This window comes from Pongo abelii, chromosome 2 (assembly GCF_028885655.2).
Source record: "Pongo abelii isolate AG06213 chromosome 2, NHGRI_mPonAbe1-v2.0_pri, whole genome shotgun sequence".
In the NCBI taxonomy this organism is placed as follows: domain Eukaryota; kingdom Metazoa; phylum Chordata; class Mammalia; order Primates; family Hominidae; genus Pongo; species Pongo abelii.
The window spans coordinates 96,248,982-96,267,382 of record NC_085928.1 but is presented as its reverse complement, the minus strand read 5'-3'; the positions used below and the strand labels follow the sequence as shown (position 1 = coordinate 96,267,382).

At 43.8% G+C, this 18,401-nt stretch overlaps 1 protein-coding gene across 3 annotated transcripts in view; it reads left to right on the top strand.

Annotated features, from left to right (window-relative positions):
• The window catches only part of FLNB (filamin B), a 164,882-nt gene that overhangs the window by 71,764 nt on the left and 74,717 nt on the right, over positions 1 to 18,401 (top strand). For all 3 annotated transcript variants that reach the window (XM_063722021.1, XM_063722023.1, XM_063722022.1), the window contains exons 4-6: positions 1,418 to 1,565; positions 15,599 to 15,717; positions 16,904 to 16,981. In XM_063722021.1, the coding sequence (XP_063578091.1) occupies positions 1,418 to 1,565; positions 15,599 to 15,717; positions 16,904 to 16,981 (345 nt within the window). The remainder of the gene's footprint in view (positions 1 to 1,417; positions 1,566 to 15,598; positions 15,718 to 16,903; positions 16,982 to 18,401) is intronic.

Here is an 18,401-nt window from a genome sequence, read left to right as displayed (position 1 = left end):
GGTCAGAATGTTTTCTGGTGCTTTTTATCACATGGGGAGGGAAGTTGGACACATCTGTTGTTCATTGCACATGGTTAACCTGGTCCATAAGACAGAGCCTCTGTTCATCTGAGGAAGTGTGATTTAACCTCCTTAGCACCATTACTGGAGGCAGGGGGGACTCTGCATGCTGTATAGGGCTGGGTCAGATGATGGTACTGAAACTGAGGTGGTGGCACCTTCAGGGAAGTCGCCTGTCCAGGATGGGTCTAGTCTTGCTCCTAAACTGAATATCAAGAGAAATTCACCCATTCCCTTTTTTTTTTTTTTTTTTTTTTTTTTGACTCCGTCACACAGGCTGGAGTACAGTGGCACGATCTCGGCTCACTGCAACCTCTGCCTCCTAGGTACAAGCGATTCTCCTGCCTCAGCCTCCCGAGTCGCTGGGACTGTGGGTGTATGCCACCATGCCTGGCTAATTTTGTATTTTTAGTAGAAACGGGGTTTCACCATGTTGGCCAGGCTTGTCTCGAACTCCTGACCTCGTGATCCACGCACCTCGGCCTCCCAAAGTGCTGGGATTACAGGCGTGAGCTACTGCACCTGGCTTTTTTTTTTTTTTAAGAGACCGCATCTCACTCCTCTGTTACCCAGGCTGGAGTGCAGTGGCATGATCTCAGCTCACTGAAACCTCCACCTGCTGGGTTCAAGCCCTCCTCCTGCCTCAGCCTCCCTAGTAGCTGGGATTACAGGTGTCTGCCACCACACTGGGCTAATTTTTGTGTTTTTAGTAGAGACTGGGTTTCACCATGTTGGCCAGGCTGGTCTTGAACTCCTGACCTCAAGTGATTTGTCTTGGCCTCTTAAAGTGACGGGATTACAGTCATGAGCCACCACGCCTGGCTTCCCTATTTTTTAATGGCTCCTAATATATTGAGATCACATATCTAATATTTACATGTTGTTTCTTTTTTATTTACCTTTTTTAATGAGCAGAGTTAATACAGATACAGACCATGAGTATACAAGCAAAGGAAAAAGCTGGTTAACCTGTGCACTTTTTTGTAACATGCTCTAATCCCATGTGTGCTTGTTTCTTCATTTTCCTGACTTGCTATAGCTTATCCTTTTATCATTTTTGAAAGGTTTGACCAGAGGAGTAAATGGACTTTTGGGGAATGGGGAGGACAATGAACTTTTGGAAGTTACTTGCAGAATTTTTTGGAGAGGGGCCCCTAGCTTTCAAAGGGGTCTGCAATTTCTCAAAATAGTTAAAAACACTGATATTGGTGTGTTGGTTTAATGTAATTTCACTTAATTGAGAAGCTGACTCAGTTTCTTAATATGTGTAGTGCTTGGTTTAAGAGGCATTTGCAAACACTTCAATAGTTGCAAAGTGATGTGTTCTGGGTGTTCATCCACCATGTCATTATCCTAGGTCATCACTCCTGAAGAAATCATTCACCCGGATGTGGACGAGCACTCAGTTATGACTTACCTGTCCCAGTTCCCCAAAGCCAAGCTCAAGCCGGGGGCTCCTCTCAAACCCAAACTCAACCCGAAGAAAGCCAGGGCCTATGGCAGAGGTGAGTGCTGGTCCTCTGGTGTTGTATTGGAGACATGTCCTCTGGTGTTAGAGATGATTTCATGGCTTCAAGAGTGATGTTCTTAGAATCAAAAATAGATGGGTGTAATCCTCAAAGATACCCCAAGCCTCCTTTATAACACATTTTATGACTGTTTTATTCTGCCTTGTTTTTCTAAGGCTTTAAGAAATGTTTCTGCTTTAGATGGAAAGAGCAAATTTGCTGCTTGGTGATTTTAGTGCAGTAGCCCATTGCTCCCATTTTTCAGAAGAGGAATCACGGCGTAGGGAGTCGGGGGAGTTTGGTCTTGCCCCAGATCACCACAGTCAGTGATACGGGTGGGCCATCTGGCTGTTGGTTCATTTCTCCTTCTGTTATGCTAAGGCTGCCTCAGATTTCCAGCCGAAGTGGGAGCTATTGTTAACCCCTGGCAGATACTTCCTTGCTAAGACATCCTGTTTATGACTGCGAGGCAGCTGCGGAACACCGTTCTGCTCAGAACATTATAGTCGGTAGAAGCCATTTCAAGGCATTTGGTGTTGTGATTGGCACCTGACTTCAAGCACACTAGCTTTGTGAAGAGAAGAGTTACGTGGCTGCAAAGTGTGGTTTCTGGTGAAGATCAACATGGCCAGATACAACTTAACGCCTTTTCTATGGGGGAGGGGAAGGAGTGCATTTTATTTCTCATTTTTCATAATTAAGAAAATATCGGCCGGGTGTGGTGGTTCATGCCTATAATCCCAGCATTTTGGGAGGCCGAGGTGGGCAGATCACCTGAGGTCAGGAGTTGGAGACCAGCCTGGCCAACATGGTGAAACCCCGTCTCTACAAAAAATACAAAAATTAGCCAGGCATAGTGGTGGGTGCCTGTAATCCCAGCTATTCAGGAGGCTGAGGCAGGAGAATCGCTTGAACCCAGGAGGCAGAGGTTGCAGTGAGCCGAGATCTTGCCACTGCACTCCAGCCTGGGTGACAGAGTGCGTGAGCCTCCATCTCAAAAAAAAAAAGAGAAAGAAAATGTTATCCCAGTGGGATAATAGTTATACACACAGTATTCTGTATATCTTCTCCCAGAATTGACAGTTGTTACCATTCTAGCTTAATAGTTTTCTCTTGCCCTTTGTGTGTGTTTGCATATGTGTTCATGTGTATGATTGCTGAATTATTTGAAAATAAGTTGCAAGCATGGTGACAGTTCTGTCCTCAGTACATCACTAAGCTTCTCCTAAGAATAGGATATCCTCTTGCATAACCACAGTATTCATTGCCACATGTAAGAAAATTAACAATAGTTTCATATAATCTAATATTCAGTTTGTGTTGGAATTTCTCTATTGTCCTAAGATTGTCTTTTATAGTTGTTGCTGTTTTACAAACTAAGATCTGATTAAGGTTCACTTACTACATTTGTTTGTTATTTCTCTTTAGACTCTTTTCATGCTAAATAATTTCCCCAAACTTTTTTTTTTTTTTTTTTAAATGACACTGACTTTCTGAATAGTTAAGGGCATGTGTCTTGTAGGATGTTCCTTCCCTACATATGTTCCCTTTGAATAAAATATTTTCCTGCTTGGTATCAGCTTAGTCTTTTTTTTTTTTTTTGAGACAGAGTCTCGCTCTGTCACCCAGGCTGGAGTGCAGTGGCACGATCTCAGCTCACTGCAACCTCTGCCTCCTGGGTTCAAGCGATTCTCCTGCCTCAGCCTCCCGAGTAGCTGGGATTACAGGCAGCCACCACCATGCCTGGCTAATTTTTGTATTTTTAGTAGAGATGGGGTTTCACCATGTTGGCCAGGCTGGTCTCCAACTCCTGGCCTCAGGTGATCTGCCCGGCTCAGCCTCCCAATCCGCTTATTCTTAAGACGACACATGGCTAGGGCAGTGATGCTGACCATGTGCTGTTCTCACCTCAGTGGCCGGGTCTTCTCATCTGACTTTTTGGGCATGATTTAGACTGGCAGATAGTTCTGGAACAAACCCCTTACCATTTGAGTTTCTGTTTGCAGTGGGTTGTGAGGTCTGTGACATCACTTGTGTTATGTAGGGACTAGGGACTTCAAAGCCTTCCTCCCATTCACAGTCACTTGAAGGCTGGCGTGTCCTCACTTTCTTTAAAAGTGCTTTCTTTGGCCTGGCTTGGTGGCTCACGCCTGTAATCCTAGCACTTTGGGAGGCTGTGGCAGGCAGATCACGAGGTCAGAAGATTGAGACCATCCTGGCTAACAAGGTGAAACCCCATCTCTACTAAAAATACAAAAATTAGTTTGGCGTGGTGGTACAAGCCTGTAGTCCCAGCTACTCGGGAGGCTGAGGCAGGTGAATTGCTTGAACCTGGGAGGCGGAGGTTGCAGTGAGCTGAGATCACGCCACTGCACTCCAGCCTGGGCGACAGAGCAAGACTGCGTCTCAAAAAAAAAAAAAAAAGTGCTTTCTTTAAGGCATACCACAGGTGGTGGCTGGAATGAGGAATCTCTGACTTTAAAGATTATGCTTCCTTAATGGCAAAACAGTTGCAAACAACCAATTAAATCCTTTGTCAACCAGATTGGTCAAATGGACTGAATCTAATCAAGGCATAGTGTATGTTTGTAATAACCTTATCACTGGCCATCCGGCTTCCCTGTTGTTAATGTGAGACGGTTTCCTTTCACGGTGCTATTTTCTAGAAAATGATCACTTGTTATGGTTCAGGAATGTGGCTGGTCATTGCCATTTCCTTCATCTGCCTCTTAGCAAGTGTGGTGCGCTTGTGGAGGAAACACACCCTTTTTAAAAAAAAATTTTTTTTAATATGTGTGCTTTTTGCATTTTTTAATTGTGGGAAAATATCCATAACATAAAATTCACTATTTTAACCATTTTTAAGTGTGGCATTAAGTGTATTCATGTTGTTGTGCAACCGCCACTGCTGTCCATCTCCAGAACTTTTTCAACTTCCCAAACTGAAACTCCATACTCGTTAAACAATAGCGCCCCATTCTCCCCTCCCCTCTGCTCCTGGTAACCTTTATTCTACTCCCTGTCTCTCTGAATTTGCTTATTCTAGGGACCTCCTAGAAGTGAAATCATATGCTGTCTGTTAGGTACCTCCTAGAAGTGGAATCATACGCTGTCTGTTAGGTGCCTCCTAGAAGTAGAATCATATGCTGTCTTTTTTTCTCTGGCTTACTTCATTTGTCATGTTTTCAGGGTTCACCATGTTGTAGCATGTGTTAGAATTTCATTCCTTTTTAAGGCTGAATAATATTCCTTTGTACATGTATATCACATTTTGCTTATCCATTCGTCTGCTGATAGACATTTGGGTTGCTACATTCTTTTGGCTATTGTGAATAATGCTGCTATGAAAACATGGGTGTACAAGTGCTGTTTGAGACCGTGTTTTCATTTCTTTTAGGGATATACCCAGAAGTGGAACTGGTGGATCATATGGTATTCCTATATTCAGCTTATTTTTCAGGAGGAAGTGGCCTCACTTTGCTTTTTAAAGTAGGAAGACAAAATGGTCATATTAGGTGACAGGGTCATAAGGCCACATGGGTGGGGCTGTGAGATATGTCTCTGTCATGTGGTGAGACGAAAGCCAGGGTCAGTTTTGGTCTTCTCTGTGTGACCACATTGCTTCATTTCTGCCACCTGAGCCCAGGAAGAGAGACCGTTTCATCTTCTAGTTTCTAAAAGATTTGAAAGTGTTGTTTTATTTTTTATTTCCTGGTTGTTTAATAGATGCTAGTTGCCAGCCAGTTAGCATTTGTTGATCCATTCACTGAGCCCCACCTTGCTTAGTTCCAGTGGGTTGAAAGGAAAGAGGGCTGGGGTGAGGTGGACCTCCAGCCACAAACAGATCTTTGTGGTGGGCTTCCTTGCAGGGTTAGCTATGTGAAAAGCATTCGTCTATGAGCTAATCAGAAATCTTTGTAAAAATCTAGTTCTCTATGAAGCATTTACTGTGGAGCAATCCTTAAGCACCCTTCTATCTGAGTAATCAGAGGGGTACCAGTTGTCTCCTTTCATGGTAAGCAAAGCTCCGCAGGAGTTTACAGAGTGGGGGTGTGGTTCAGCTTTCTAACCAGCCATGGTTAGCCACAGATGACCAACCCAAGCCCAGACCTTTGACAAGCTGCAGAGTAAGTTGTTTCTTAGGCTGCTGGAGTCAGACGAAGTGGGACTTTTAGTATTTTAGGTGCATGTTTATTTACTTGCTTATTTTTGTTGTTGTCGTTTTGAGATAGAGTCTCACTCTCTCTCTCTCAGTGTGGAGTGTCGTGATGCCATCACGGCTAACTGCAGCCTTGACCTTCTGGGCTCAAGTGATTCTCCCTCCTCAGCTTCCCTAGTAGCTGGGACCACAGGTGTGTACCACCATGTCTCGCTTATTTTTTTAAATATTTTAGTTTGAGACCAACCTGGCCATGTTGCCCAGGCTGGTCTCAAAATCCTGAGCTCAAGCAATCCCCCTGCCTTGGCCCCCCAAAGTGCTGGGATTACAGGCATGAGCCACCATGCTTAGCTATTAGGTGTACGTTTAAATCCATTTGCTTATATCAGTTACGTAACCTGACTGTTATGTAAATCTTAAGCAAAAGAAAAATATATGAAATAAAAATTGAAACTCAGTTCCCAACTGCCAATCTCATTCCTGCCTTCAAAGTTTGAGGTATTTATTTCTAGCCTTTTTTCTATGCTGAGTTAAACTGTGTATCTTCTTTGCTTTGCATTTCTTACTGAGCAGTGTGGGAAGGCTACCTTTTAAAATTTATTTGTAATTCTTTATAATTTTTACCTTACTTTCTTTTTAGGCAGAAAGATTATCTTATTATATAACAGTCTACGGCCATTTTTTCTTAAACTAAATTGTTGGGAAATGAATAGAAATCCAGAGTATAGTAACAGATGACCTAGTGTCTTTAACAGATTGGTAACAAGGAAAAGGAAGTGATGGAGAGACAGCCGGAGATTAAATGAGACTTAAGAGACTTAGCAACCATTTGTAATATGTGACCTTATTTGGATCCTATTCAAACTGATGGTTAAAAAAATTCATGATAGCCAGGCGTGGTGGCTCACGCATGTAATCCCAGTACTTTGGGAGGCTGAGTTGGGTGGATCACGAGGTCAGGAGATCGAGACCATCCTGGCCAACGTGGTGAAACCCCATCTTTACCAAAAATACAAAAATTAGCTGGGCATGGCGGTGCGTGCCTGTAATCCCAGCTACTTGGGAGGCTGAGGCAGGAAAATCGCTTGAACCTGGGAGGCGGAGGTTGCAGTGAGCCTAGATGGCGCCACTGCACTCCAGCCTGGTGACAGAGCTAGACTTTGTCTCAAACAAACAAACAAAAAATTCATGATAAAGCAGCAGCTTAAGGTGCTGTAAGAAATTCATGATATTTATAAGATAATTGAAAATTTGAACACTGAATATTTGACATGAAGGAATTATTTTTTTTATGTGGTATCGATATTATGGGTACTTTGCAAGTATCTTTTAAGGATACATAGTGATTGTGGATAAAAAATCTGAGGTCTAGGATTTGTGTCAAAATAATACAGGAAGGGGAGGAGGCGGGAGTGAAGGTGAAACAAGACCAGCTGTGAGTTGATAGTTGTTAAAGCTGGGTACAGGAGGTCCACTGTGCAGTGCTCTCTACATCTGTGTTTGGAATTCTTTTTTTTTTTTTCTTTTTTTTTGAGATGGAGTCTCACTCTGTCGCCCAGGCTGGAGTGCAATGGCACGATCTCGGCCCACTACAACCTCTGGTTCAAGCGATTCTCCTGTCTCAGCCTGCTAAATAGCTGGGATTACAGGCGCCCACCACCACACCCGGCTAATTTTGTAGTTTTAGTAGAGATGGGGTTTCACCATCTTGGCCAGGCTGGTCTTGAACTCCTGACCTCGTGATCCACCTGCATCGGCCTCCCGAAGTGTTGGGATTACAGGTGTGAGCCACTGCGCCCAGCCTTTTTTTGAGACAGAGTTTCGCTCTTGTTGCCGAGGCTGGAGTGCAATGGCACGATCTAGGCTCACTGCAACCTCTGCCTCCTGGATTCAAGCAATTCTCCTGCCTCAGCCTCCCAAGTAGCTGGGATTACAGGCATGCACCACCACACCCCGCCAATTTTGTATTTTTAGTAGAGACAGGGTTACACCATGTTGGTCAGGTTGGTCTTGAACTGCTGACCTCAGGTGATCTGCCCACCTTGGCCTCCAAAATGCTGGGATTACAGGTGTAAGCCACGGTGCCCAGCCTTTTTTTTTTTTGAGCTGAAGTTTCACTTTTGTTGCACAGGTTGGAGTGCAATGGTATGATCTTGGCTCGCTGCAACCCTCGCCTCTGCCTCCTGGGTTCAAGGGATTCTCCTGCCTCAGCCTCACGAGTAGCTGAGATTACAGGCGCCCACCATCACACCTGGCTAATTTTTGTATTTTTAGTAGAGACGGAGTTTTACCATGTTGGCCAGGCTGGTCTCGAACCCCTGACCTCAGGTAATTCACCTGCCTCAGCCTCCCAAAGTGCTGGAATTACAGGTGTGAGCCACTGTGCCCAGCCTAGTGTGGAATTCTTCATAATAAAAAGTTTTTAAAAAGGTAATATTTGAACTTCTGCTCCTGGGAAGATGGAATAGGATTGTTCCTAATTCTTTCTGCTAACTAAACCCCTGGCTATACATAAGGAAAACATAGGGAGCCTCTGAAAAAGGATGAGGCAGACCAACCAGGGATCTTGGGACTCGAGGAATGACACAGTACTGAGTTCCTTGGGTTTACTTTGCTTTATATATCCCAGACTTGGAGCCAAAGAAAGAAGCTGGCAACCTGAAAATGCTGGTGGGCACAAACACAGAAAGTGCCAACAAAAGCTCCCCTGTCCAGCCAGAAGACCAGGAAAGGGCAGCCCAGTGAGGCAGAAAACTTAAAAGAATCACTGCTCTACTCCAGGTCCACACCATAGAAAAAACTATGCAGCCCCACACTTATACCCGCAGAGGTGAATGGGGAGCCTAGGCTTTGACAGCAGTCTAGCAATAAGGAAGCCACTCCCTGGGGTCATGGAGGAGCAGTAATGAGGCACTCCTACTCCCTCCAGCCAGATCTCCCACCTCCACGCACCAGTAATGAGCCCCCCAATCTTGAGCATCAGTGGAGGTTGAATGGAGAGCCTAGACTTCTTCCCCCACTGTTAGTAACAAGGTGTGTACCCTTCCCTCCCCTGCCAGAGTGGTATCATAAAACGCCAGCTACAACAGAACATTTACAGAAGACCCAGAGTCTCATTACATGATACCCCAAATATCCAGTTTCAAAAAAAAAAAATCACTTGTCATACCAAGAACCAGGAAGATCTCAAACTGAATGAAAAAGACAGTTGATGCCAACACTGAGGTGATAGAGATGTTAGAATCCTATGACAAAAATTTTAAAGCAGCCATTAAAAAAGGCTTCAGTAGCCAGGCGTGGTGGCTCACGCTTGTAATCCCAGCACTTTGGGAGGCCAAGGCGGGCGGATCACCTGAGGTCAGGAATTCGATACCAGCCTGACCAACATGATGAAACCCCGTCTCTACTAAAAATACAAAAAATTAGCCAGGCGAGGTGGTGGACACCTGTAATCCCAGCTACTCGGGAGGCTGAGGCAGCAGAATCCACTTGAAACTGGGAGGTGGAGGTTGCAGTGGGCTGAGGTCATGCCATTGCACTCCAGCCTGGGCAAGAAGAGTGAGACTCCATCTCAAAAAAAAAAAAAAAAAAAAAAGCTTCGATAAGCAATTAAGAACAATCATGAAAAAAATGAAAAAATTAAAAATCTCAGCAAAGAAATACAATGTCCCAGCAAAATAATAATAAAAATTTGGGAGATAAAAGGAACCAAATGGACATTTTAGAATTGGAAATTGCAGTAACTGAAATAAAAACTTATTGGATAAGCGCAATAGCAGGGTGGAAGGACAGAGAAAAGAATCCTTGAACTGGACAGCAATTGGTTGTTTTGTTTTGAGATGGAGTTTTGCTCTTGTCACCCAGGCTAGAATATAGTGGCGTGATCTTGGCTTACTGCAACCTCTGCCTCCTGGGTTCAAGCTATTCTCCTGCCTCAGCCTCCCTAGTAGCTGGGCTTACAGGTGCCCACCACCACTTCTGGCTAATTTTTATATTTTTAGTAGAGACGTAGTTTCACCCTGTTGGCCTGGCTGGTCTCGAACTCCTGACCTTAGGTGATCCACCTCGGTGATCCACCTTAGGTGATCCAAAGTGCTGGGATTACAGGTGTGAGCCACTGCACCCAGCCTCTGTAAGCTTTCTTCTGTGTTTAAAACTTTTAATTTCATTTTTGTACTTTTAAAACTTTTTTTTTTTTTTTTTTTTTTTTTTTAAAACACACACATTAGTCTAGACTTACACGGGGTCAAGATCATCATTATCACTATCTTCCACCTCCACATCCTGTCCCACTGTCCCACTGGTAGGTCCTTAGGAGCAGTAATGTGTGGAACTGCCGTCTCCTATAATAACAATGCCTTCTTCTAGAATATTTCCTGAAGGACTTGCTTGAGGCTGCTTTACAGTTAACTTAATTTTTAAATAGAAGATGCACACTCTAAAATATAATGATAAAAAGCATAGCATATTAAATACATAAACCAGTAGCATTGTCATTTATCATCAAGTATTATGTATTGAACATAATTGTCCGTGTTATATATGTTTCTATGGCCGGTAGCACAGTGCGTTTGTTTATACCAGCATCACCACAAATACATGAGTAATGCGATGCGTTACTGCGACATCAGTAGGCAACAGGAATTTTTGGCTCTATTTATAATCTTATGGGACCATCATTGTATGTGTGGACTATTTTTGACTGAAACTTCATTATGTAGCAAATGACTATATTAGCAAATAAAATTGAGCTGTATATAATGAAGAAGTACGCATTATAACCAAGTGGGGTTTATTCCAGGGATGCAAGGCCTGGTTCACTATTAGAAAATCAGTCAACAGCCGGGCGTGGTGGCTCACGCCTGTAATCCCAGCACTTTGGGGGGCCAAGGCAGGCGGATCACCTGAAGTCAGGAGTTCGAGACCAGCCTGACCAACAGGGAGAAACCCCATCTCTACTAAAAATACAAAATTAGCCAGGTGTGGTGGCACACGCCTATAATCCCAGCTACTCAGGAGGCTGAGGCAGGAGAATCACTTGAACTTGGGAGATGGAGGTTGCGGTGAGCCAAGATCACGCCATTGCACTCCAACCTGGGCAACAAGAGCGAAACTCTGTCTCAAAAAAAAAAAAAAAAAAATCAGTCAACATAATCCTACCATATTAACAGACTAACAAAGAATTACATGATCATATCAATTGATGCAGAAAAGGCATTTGACAAAATTCAGCAGCCATCCATGATAAGCATTCAAAAAAAAAGAAGAATGGGGGAACTTTCTCAATTTGAAATAGGGTGGCTACTATAAGAAACCTACAGCTTAACATTATGATTAATAGACTGAATGTGTTCTCCTAAGAGAAACAAGGCAAGGATGGCTGTTCTGACCACTCTTATTCAACATAATGCTAGAAGTTTTAGCCAGTGCAGTCAGGTAAGAAAAGGAAATAAAAGACTTGCATGTTGGAAAGTAAGAAATAATACTGTCCCTATTTGCAGATGCGGATGATTGTCTATGTAGAAAATCCCAAAGAATCCATGGGGGGAGAGAAAACCCAAATACCCCCCCTTAAATAAGTGAGTTGAGCAGTGTCACAGTATACAAGATCAATATGTAGAAATCAATTATGTTTCTATATAATTTAATGAACAAATGGACACAAAAGTTAAAAATAGCATATCCTGTTTATAATTGCGTTAAAAAAGTATAAATGTAGTAAAACATACATAGGACTTAAATGCTGAAAACTACAAAAACACTGATAAATAAAAGAGACCTAAATAAATGGAGCTATATAATGTTTTCATGGATTGTAAAAGTCAAATAGTGGCCGGGCGCAGTGGCTCACGCCTGTAATCCCAGCACTTTGGGAGGCCGAGGTGGGTGATGGGCGGATCACGAGGTCAGGAGATCAAGGCCGTCCTGGCTAACACGGTGAAACCCTGTCTTTACTAAAAATACAAAAAATTAGCTGGGCGTGGTGGCGGGCGCCTGTAGTCCCAGCTACTCGGGAGGCTGAGGCAGGAGAATGGCGTGAACCCGGGAGGCAGAGCTTGCAGTGAGCCGAGATTGTGCCACTGCACTCTAGCCTGGGCGACAGAGCGAGACTCCGTCTCAAAAAAAAAAAAAGAGTCAAATAGTAAAGATACCACCTCTCCTCAAATTGTCATTCAGGTTTGATGCAATTGCTGTCAAAATCCCAGCAAGAGTTTTCGCAGATAGCAAGAAGATTATTATTTTAAAATGTATATGGAAAGGCAAAGGAGTTAAAGTAGCAAAAACAATTTTGAGAAAGAAGTACAACATGGAGGAATCAGCCTTCCTGATTTCAAGACTTACTGTGTAGCTACAGAAGTCAAGATTTTGTGGTATTGGTCAAAGGATAGACATTATAGATCAATGAAACAGAATTGCAGCCCCACACAAATATGCACAACTGATTATTGACAGAGGTGCAAAGATAAGTCATTGGAGGAAAAAACCTTTCCGGCACATGGTGGCAGAGAAATTGAACATCCCTAGGCAAAACAAAACAAAAGCAAACCCCAAACCAAAAAACAAAAAAACCATATAACTATAAAACTTTGAGAAAAAAACATAGAAGAGAATCTTTGAGATCTAGGGCTAGGCAAATAGTTCTTAGATTTGACACCAAAAACATGATCCATAAAAAAAAAATAAGTTGGACTTCATCAAAATTAAAAACTTTTTAACGTTTTAAGAAGGATGGTCTGTCTCAAAGACTCAACATGGTACATGGTGGTTGGCCTTTATGTGCTGTTGAGGGTTTTCTTGCATTGAAGGGTGCACTCCTGGGTCACCCACTGTCCTGCAAGACAAGCTAGCTGTCTTAGCCCTCACCTTATAAAAGCCACCTGGACACCGTCTCAAACAGAACTCAAACTGTTGCTGAGACTGGGATCTGGGGGCTGGATCTTACTTTTACAAACAATTTAAAACTTTTTACAGTTAAGAGGATGAATATACAGGCTAAAGACTGGGAGAAAAAATTTGCAAACCATATGTCCAACAGAACACTAGTATGTAGAATATGTAAAAAGAACTCTCAAATCTCAGTCATTAAAAAACAGACAAACATTTAACCAAACAACCCAATAAGAAAATGGGCAAAAGACATAAACAGTTTCCGCTGAAGAGAATGTCCATATGACAAAAAAACACGTAGAAATTTGTTCAGTATCATTAGCCATGAGAAAAATGCAAATTAATCCTAGTACACACTATCAGAACGGCTAAAATAAAAAGTATTAATACTGATAACACTAAATGCAGAACGGATGCAGAGAAACTGAATCTGGATCACTCACTCATACATTGCTGGTGGGAATGTAAAATGGTGTAGCTACTTTGGAACACTGTTTGGTAGTTTCTTGATAAAGAAATAGGCTGGGCACAGTGACTCCCTTCTGTAATTCTAGCACTTTGGGAGGCTGAGGCCGGAGGATCACTTGAGCCCAGGAGTTTGAGACCAGCCTGGGCAACATAGGGAGATTGCATCTCTACAAATAATTTTTTAAAATTATACAGGTGTGGTGGTGTGCACCTGTGGTCCCAGCTACTCAGGAGGTTGAGGCAGGAGGATTGCCTGAGCCTGGGAGGTCGAGGTTGCAGTGAGCCGTGATTGTGCCACTGTGCTCCAGCCTGGGCTACAGAGTGAGACTTGGTCTCAAAACAAAAACAAAAACAAAACCTCAAAAAACAGTACATGCAACTACCATATGGCCCAACAATTGCACTCCTTGGCATTTATCCCAGAGGAATGAAAACTTACTGTATAGGAGAGCCACTGTTTTTCCTTCTATATTCTCACAGCTAAAGAAAAAAAACTTTTCTCATCTTCTCTACTACTCCTCTCAATATTTCACTTCTGGTCACCAAAATCTATGGATTTCCGCCCCCCATACTGACCAGTTCTCCAATTTTATGTGGACAACAAGTAGATGTCCTATAATCAATTCCCTTCAATTCTGACACTATCTACCTGAAGTTAGTGCAGACCCCATTAAGGGCTCAGTCCCTCAAAACTGCCCCTGACTTCAGGGGCCAGTCAGAAGTGGTGGGTCCTCAGGCAACCCACAACTTCTGTCCAGGTTTGCTACAAATCAGAAGTTCCCATTACCCCTTCCTCATGTTACGTTATTTGCTAGAGTGGCTCACAGAACTCAGGGAAACACTTACCTTTAGCAGTTGTGTAGTGAAGGATATGATAGAGGATACAGATGATGCCCCAGATGAAGACATGCATGGGGCAAAGTTTAGAGGGGTTTTGAACACAGGAGCGTCTGTCCCCATGAAGTTGGGGTGGGCCATCCTCTTGGCACATGGATGTGTTCACCAACCCAGAAGCTCTCTAAACTCCATACTTCAGGGATGTGGAGGCTAAGTCATGTAGGCATGATTGACATTAACTGAGACTACAGTTCCTCTCCCTTCCCTGTAGGATGGGGAGTGGGGCCGAAAGTTCTAAGCTTCTGATCATGACTTGGTCTTTCCGTTGATTAGCCACATCCTGAAAGCTATCCGGGAGCCCACTAAGAGTTGCCTCATTAGAACAGAAGTTGCTCTTGTCACCAAGGACATTCCAAGCGGTTTAGGAACTCTGGAACCAGGGCAGAGACCTATATATGTAATTTACTATTTTATACTTATGTTCACACACACACACACACACGCCCCTATGCACAGATGTTTACAGCAGCTTTACTGGTAAGAGACAACTAGAAACAATGCAGATGTTCTTCAGTGGGTGAATGGTTAAACTGTGGTACATCTATACCATGGAATATTAGCTACTCATCAATAAAAAGGAAAAAAACCGTTGATAGAAGCAACAACCTGGGTGAACCTGTAGACAATTATATGTAGTGAAAAAGGCCACTCCTGAAAGGTTACATAGTTATGATTCCATTGATGTGACATTACCAAAATAATAAAATTACAGTGTGGAGAACAGGTTAGTGGTTATCAGGGCTAAGGAGAATGTGGGTGTGGTTATGCAAGGGCAGCAGGAGGGCTCCCTGTGCTAAAGGGAATGTTCTCTATTTTGATTGTATCAACGTCAATACCCTGGTTGTGAGATTGAGTCATAGCTTTTTACCATGTTACCACTGGGGAAACTATTTTGAGATAGAGTCATGCTCTGTCACCTAGGGTGCTATCTGGGCTCACTGCAACCTCCACCTCCCTGGTTCAAGCAATTCTCCTGCCTCAGCCTCCTGAGTAGCTGGGATTACAGGCATGTGCCACTATGTTGTATTTTTAGTAGAGACGGGGTTTCACCACGTTGGCCAGGCTGGTCTTGAACGCCTGACTTCAGGTGATCCACCTGCCTCAGCCTCCCAAAGTGCTGGGATTACAGGCATGAGCCACCGCTCCCAGCAAGGGCATTGTTTCTCACACCTACAGGTAAAATCTGTCTCGATGAATTTGCTCGATCATCTTAAAATAAAAAGGTTAATTAAAAAAAGATTGAATGTAATTTTTAAAAATCTCAGGCAATACAATAAATGCTTTTGAATGAGAAATAAGCTTCGCTCCTCCCTGCTGTGTTGCTTCCATCAAGGCAAGCTCTGCTACTACTTACTAACCACATTATTTCCACAATTTTATATAGACTCCTGACTGAGGTTCTCTGAATATCAAAATTGGATATTACTTCAATAACGTGAACAAAATTAAGGCTTTCAACCTGCCTGATTTTCCTTGTCAAGGCAGTTTGTCCCCATTTCCCACATGGGATCTGCAGGGCTGGGTCCCATCTCTCAGTTCCCTGAAAGAGATGCAGTGGGCGATGGCTCATGACACACCCTCGCCTGGCTTCTAACGTGTCTGTGTAAACCTGTGGCAGGAATCGAGCCCACTGGAAACATGGTGAAGCAGCCAGCCAAGTTCACTGTGGACACCATCAGCGCCGGGCAAGGAGACGTGATGGTGTTTGTTGAGGACCCAGAAGGGAACAAAGAGGAGGTATGTTGGAGGATGCTGCCTCTCCTTTCCAGCACCTCATGGAGCTTTTGGGGCTTATAATGAGGCCAGGGACTGTGCCTCCATTTTCCTCATTTCAGCTCACAACCAAAAGTGTTTTTTTTTACCAAAAGGATACTGAGGCTTATAGCTGTTAAAGTAACCTGCCCAAGAGCTGAGCCTTGAAATCAAATTTAAATTGATTGCCAGGGACACAGTGTTTAATGAAATAAAGGATACTTTGGATTTAGCAAAGGTGCCTTGTCAGTTGAGGTTGGTTTGTTTATTTATTTATTTATTTATTGAGACAGAGTTTCACTCCTGTTGCCCGGGTTGGAGTGCAGTGGCACAGTCTTGGCTCACGGCAACCTTCACCTCCCGGGTTCAGGCGATTCTCCTGCCTCAGCCCGGCTAATTTTTGTATCCCGAGTAGCTGGGATTACAGGAACCTGCCACCACGCCTGGCTAATTTTTGTATTTTTAGTAGAGACAGGGTTTCACCACACTGGCCAGGGTGGTCTTGAACTCCTGACCTCAGGTGATCCACCTGCCTCGGCCTCCCAAACTGCTGGGATTACAGGCGTGAGCCACTGTGCCCAGCCTCAGTTGAGGTTTTATATACTGATGGCCAGAATAATAAGATAGTCTTGCCCTGCTCTCTTCCCACATTGGCCATTCTTTGGTTCCTCCCTCAGACCCTTTGCACATGCTGTTCTTTCTGTCACTTATTTTTGTAGGACCATATTTTATTCTTGGCATTTAGCATAATTTGCAATTCTAAGTTTACTGATGGATGGTTCCTTTCCCCCATTGGGGCGGGGATTGTGCCTGACTTGCTCATGTTTTATTTTTAGTACCTAACACTGGGCCCGGCATTTCATAAGCTTTCATTGAACTATTGAGTGGATAAAGGTTTAAGTTTCTTGCTTCATATTCTCTCTTACCTAGAGAGTGTCAGCCTGACACTGGATACTGGAGACTCCTGACTCTGTTATGCCTCTGCACTACGTGGTTTTGTTTCTGTGACTTCAAGCAGCTTCTCTCTAGGGGTGTTGTGCAAGAGGGACAGGAGCTCGCCAGCACCTTCAGTGTTCCCGACCTGGCAGCTCCTGCAGAACCCCTGCTGACACAACATGCTCCTTACTCACGCCTGGCACCTTTTCTAACTGTTGCCCACCTTCCCTCCTAGGCACAAGTGACCCCTGACAGCGACAAGAACAAGACATACTCTGTGGAGTATCTGCCAAAGGTCACCGGGCTACACAAAGTAAGATGAAGCAGCATGGCCGTGGCTTGGGCTGCTTTGGGACTAGGAGAAGAAAGATAGCCCAGGAAGTACAGTGTTTTTCTTAAGTGAATTTCTGATTTTCCTTTCTGATTATAGAAGGATCTATGCTCATCATAGAAAATTGGAATCGCTAGGATTCCCTCGACTAGCTAGGATGAGTTGTTTGCAATGTGGTAAGATTTTTCCAACTCCTTCTAGGTAACTAATGGTTGCAGCTGTGTGTCTGGAGTGTAGATGCTGTGGTAACTACACTATAGATGGGCTATTTGTCCTTGATTCTTTTTTTGGAGACAGGGTCGTGCTCTGTCACCCAGGCTGGAGTGCAGTGGTGTGGTCTCAGCTCACTGCAACCCCTGCCTCCTGGGCTCAAGCGATCCTCTCACCTCAGCCTCCCAAGTAGGTGGGATTATAGGCACCCACAACCACTCCCGGCTAATTTTTGCATTTTTAGTAGAGACCGGGTTTCACCAGGTTACCTAGGCTGTTCTTGAACTCCTGACCTCAAGCTATCCTCCTGCCTCAGCCTCCCAAAGTGCTGGGATTATAGACATTAGCCACCGCACCCTGCTGGCTCTTTGTCCTTAATGCTTTCTTAAGAACTCTCCTTGGAGGTGCTCTGGAGGGGCTGTCAGCATTGAAGACTGAGGATGGAGTAGTTCAGCTGAATATAGTAGAGGGAAATGGCCCTCTCAGCACCTGGAGAAATGATAGGGCTTGAGGCCTCAGGCTCTTTGTCTTGGCAACCTTTCGAGTTCTGTTTGAGATGACATCCAGGTGACCTATAGGGCAAGGGCTGAGAGAGCCTGTCTTGCAGGAGAGTGGGGTGACCCAGGAGTACACTTTTCATTGGAAGAAAGCCCTCAACAGCACCTAAAGGCCAATCCCATCATGTACCTGCCCAAACTTTGGAATACAGACTGTACTCACCACCTTGGGCTTTAGTGAATTCACCTGGAACGATGGCCTTAGCGTTCTCTTAGACTCTTAGAATATGATGCATTTGGAGTAAATGCTCTTGAAGGGAGCATTTATAATGTAATTAATTAATTCCAATCAAGTATAGGTTCACATGAAACCCAACCCAATTATCCCCCAAAAATTTCAGAGATGAGAACAGTGACTCAAGTTTTAGATGGAAATCATTCTGATTTGTCCCAAATCCATGTATCTAAGAATGATCTTGGTCCCTTGAAAAAACAGTTTGGCTGTGGATTTGAAATCCTGGAACTGCACATTTTATTCTGAGGGATAGTGGCCCATTCACCCCCTGAAAGGACTTAATGTCCAGAGATTGAAATATGTTTGTTTCCTATTAAAGAGACTAAGTGTATATAAGGTCAGCATTTTTATTTTGCTAAAGGTGTGATGTCCCAGACCCAGCTGTATGGCTGAAGGGGCC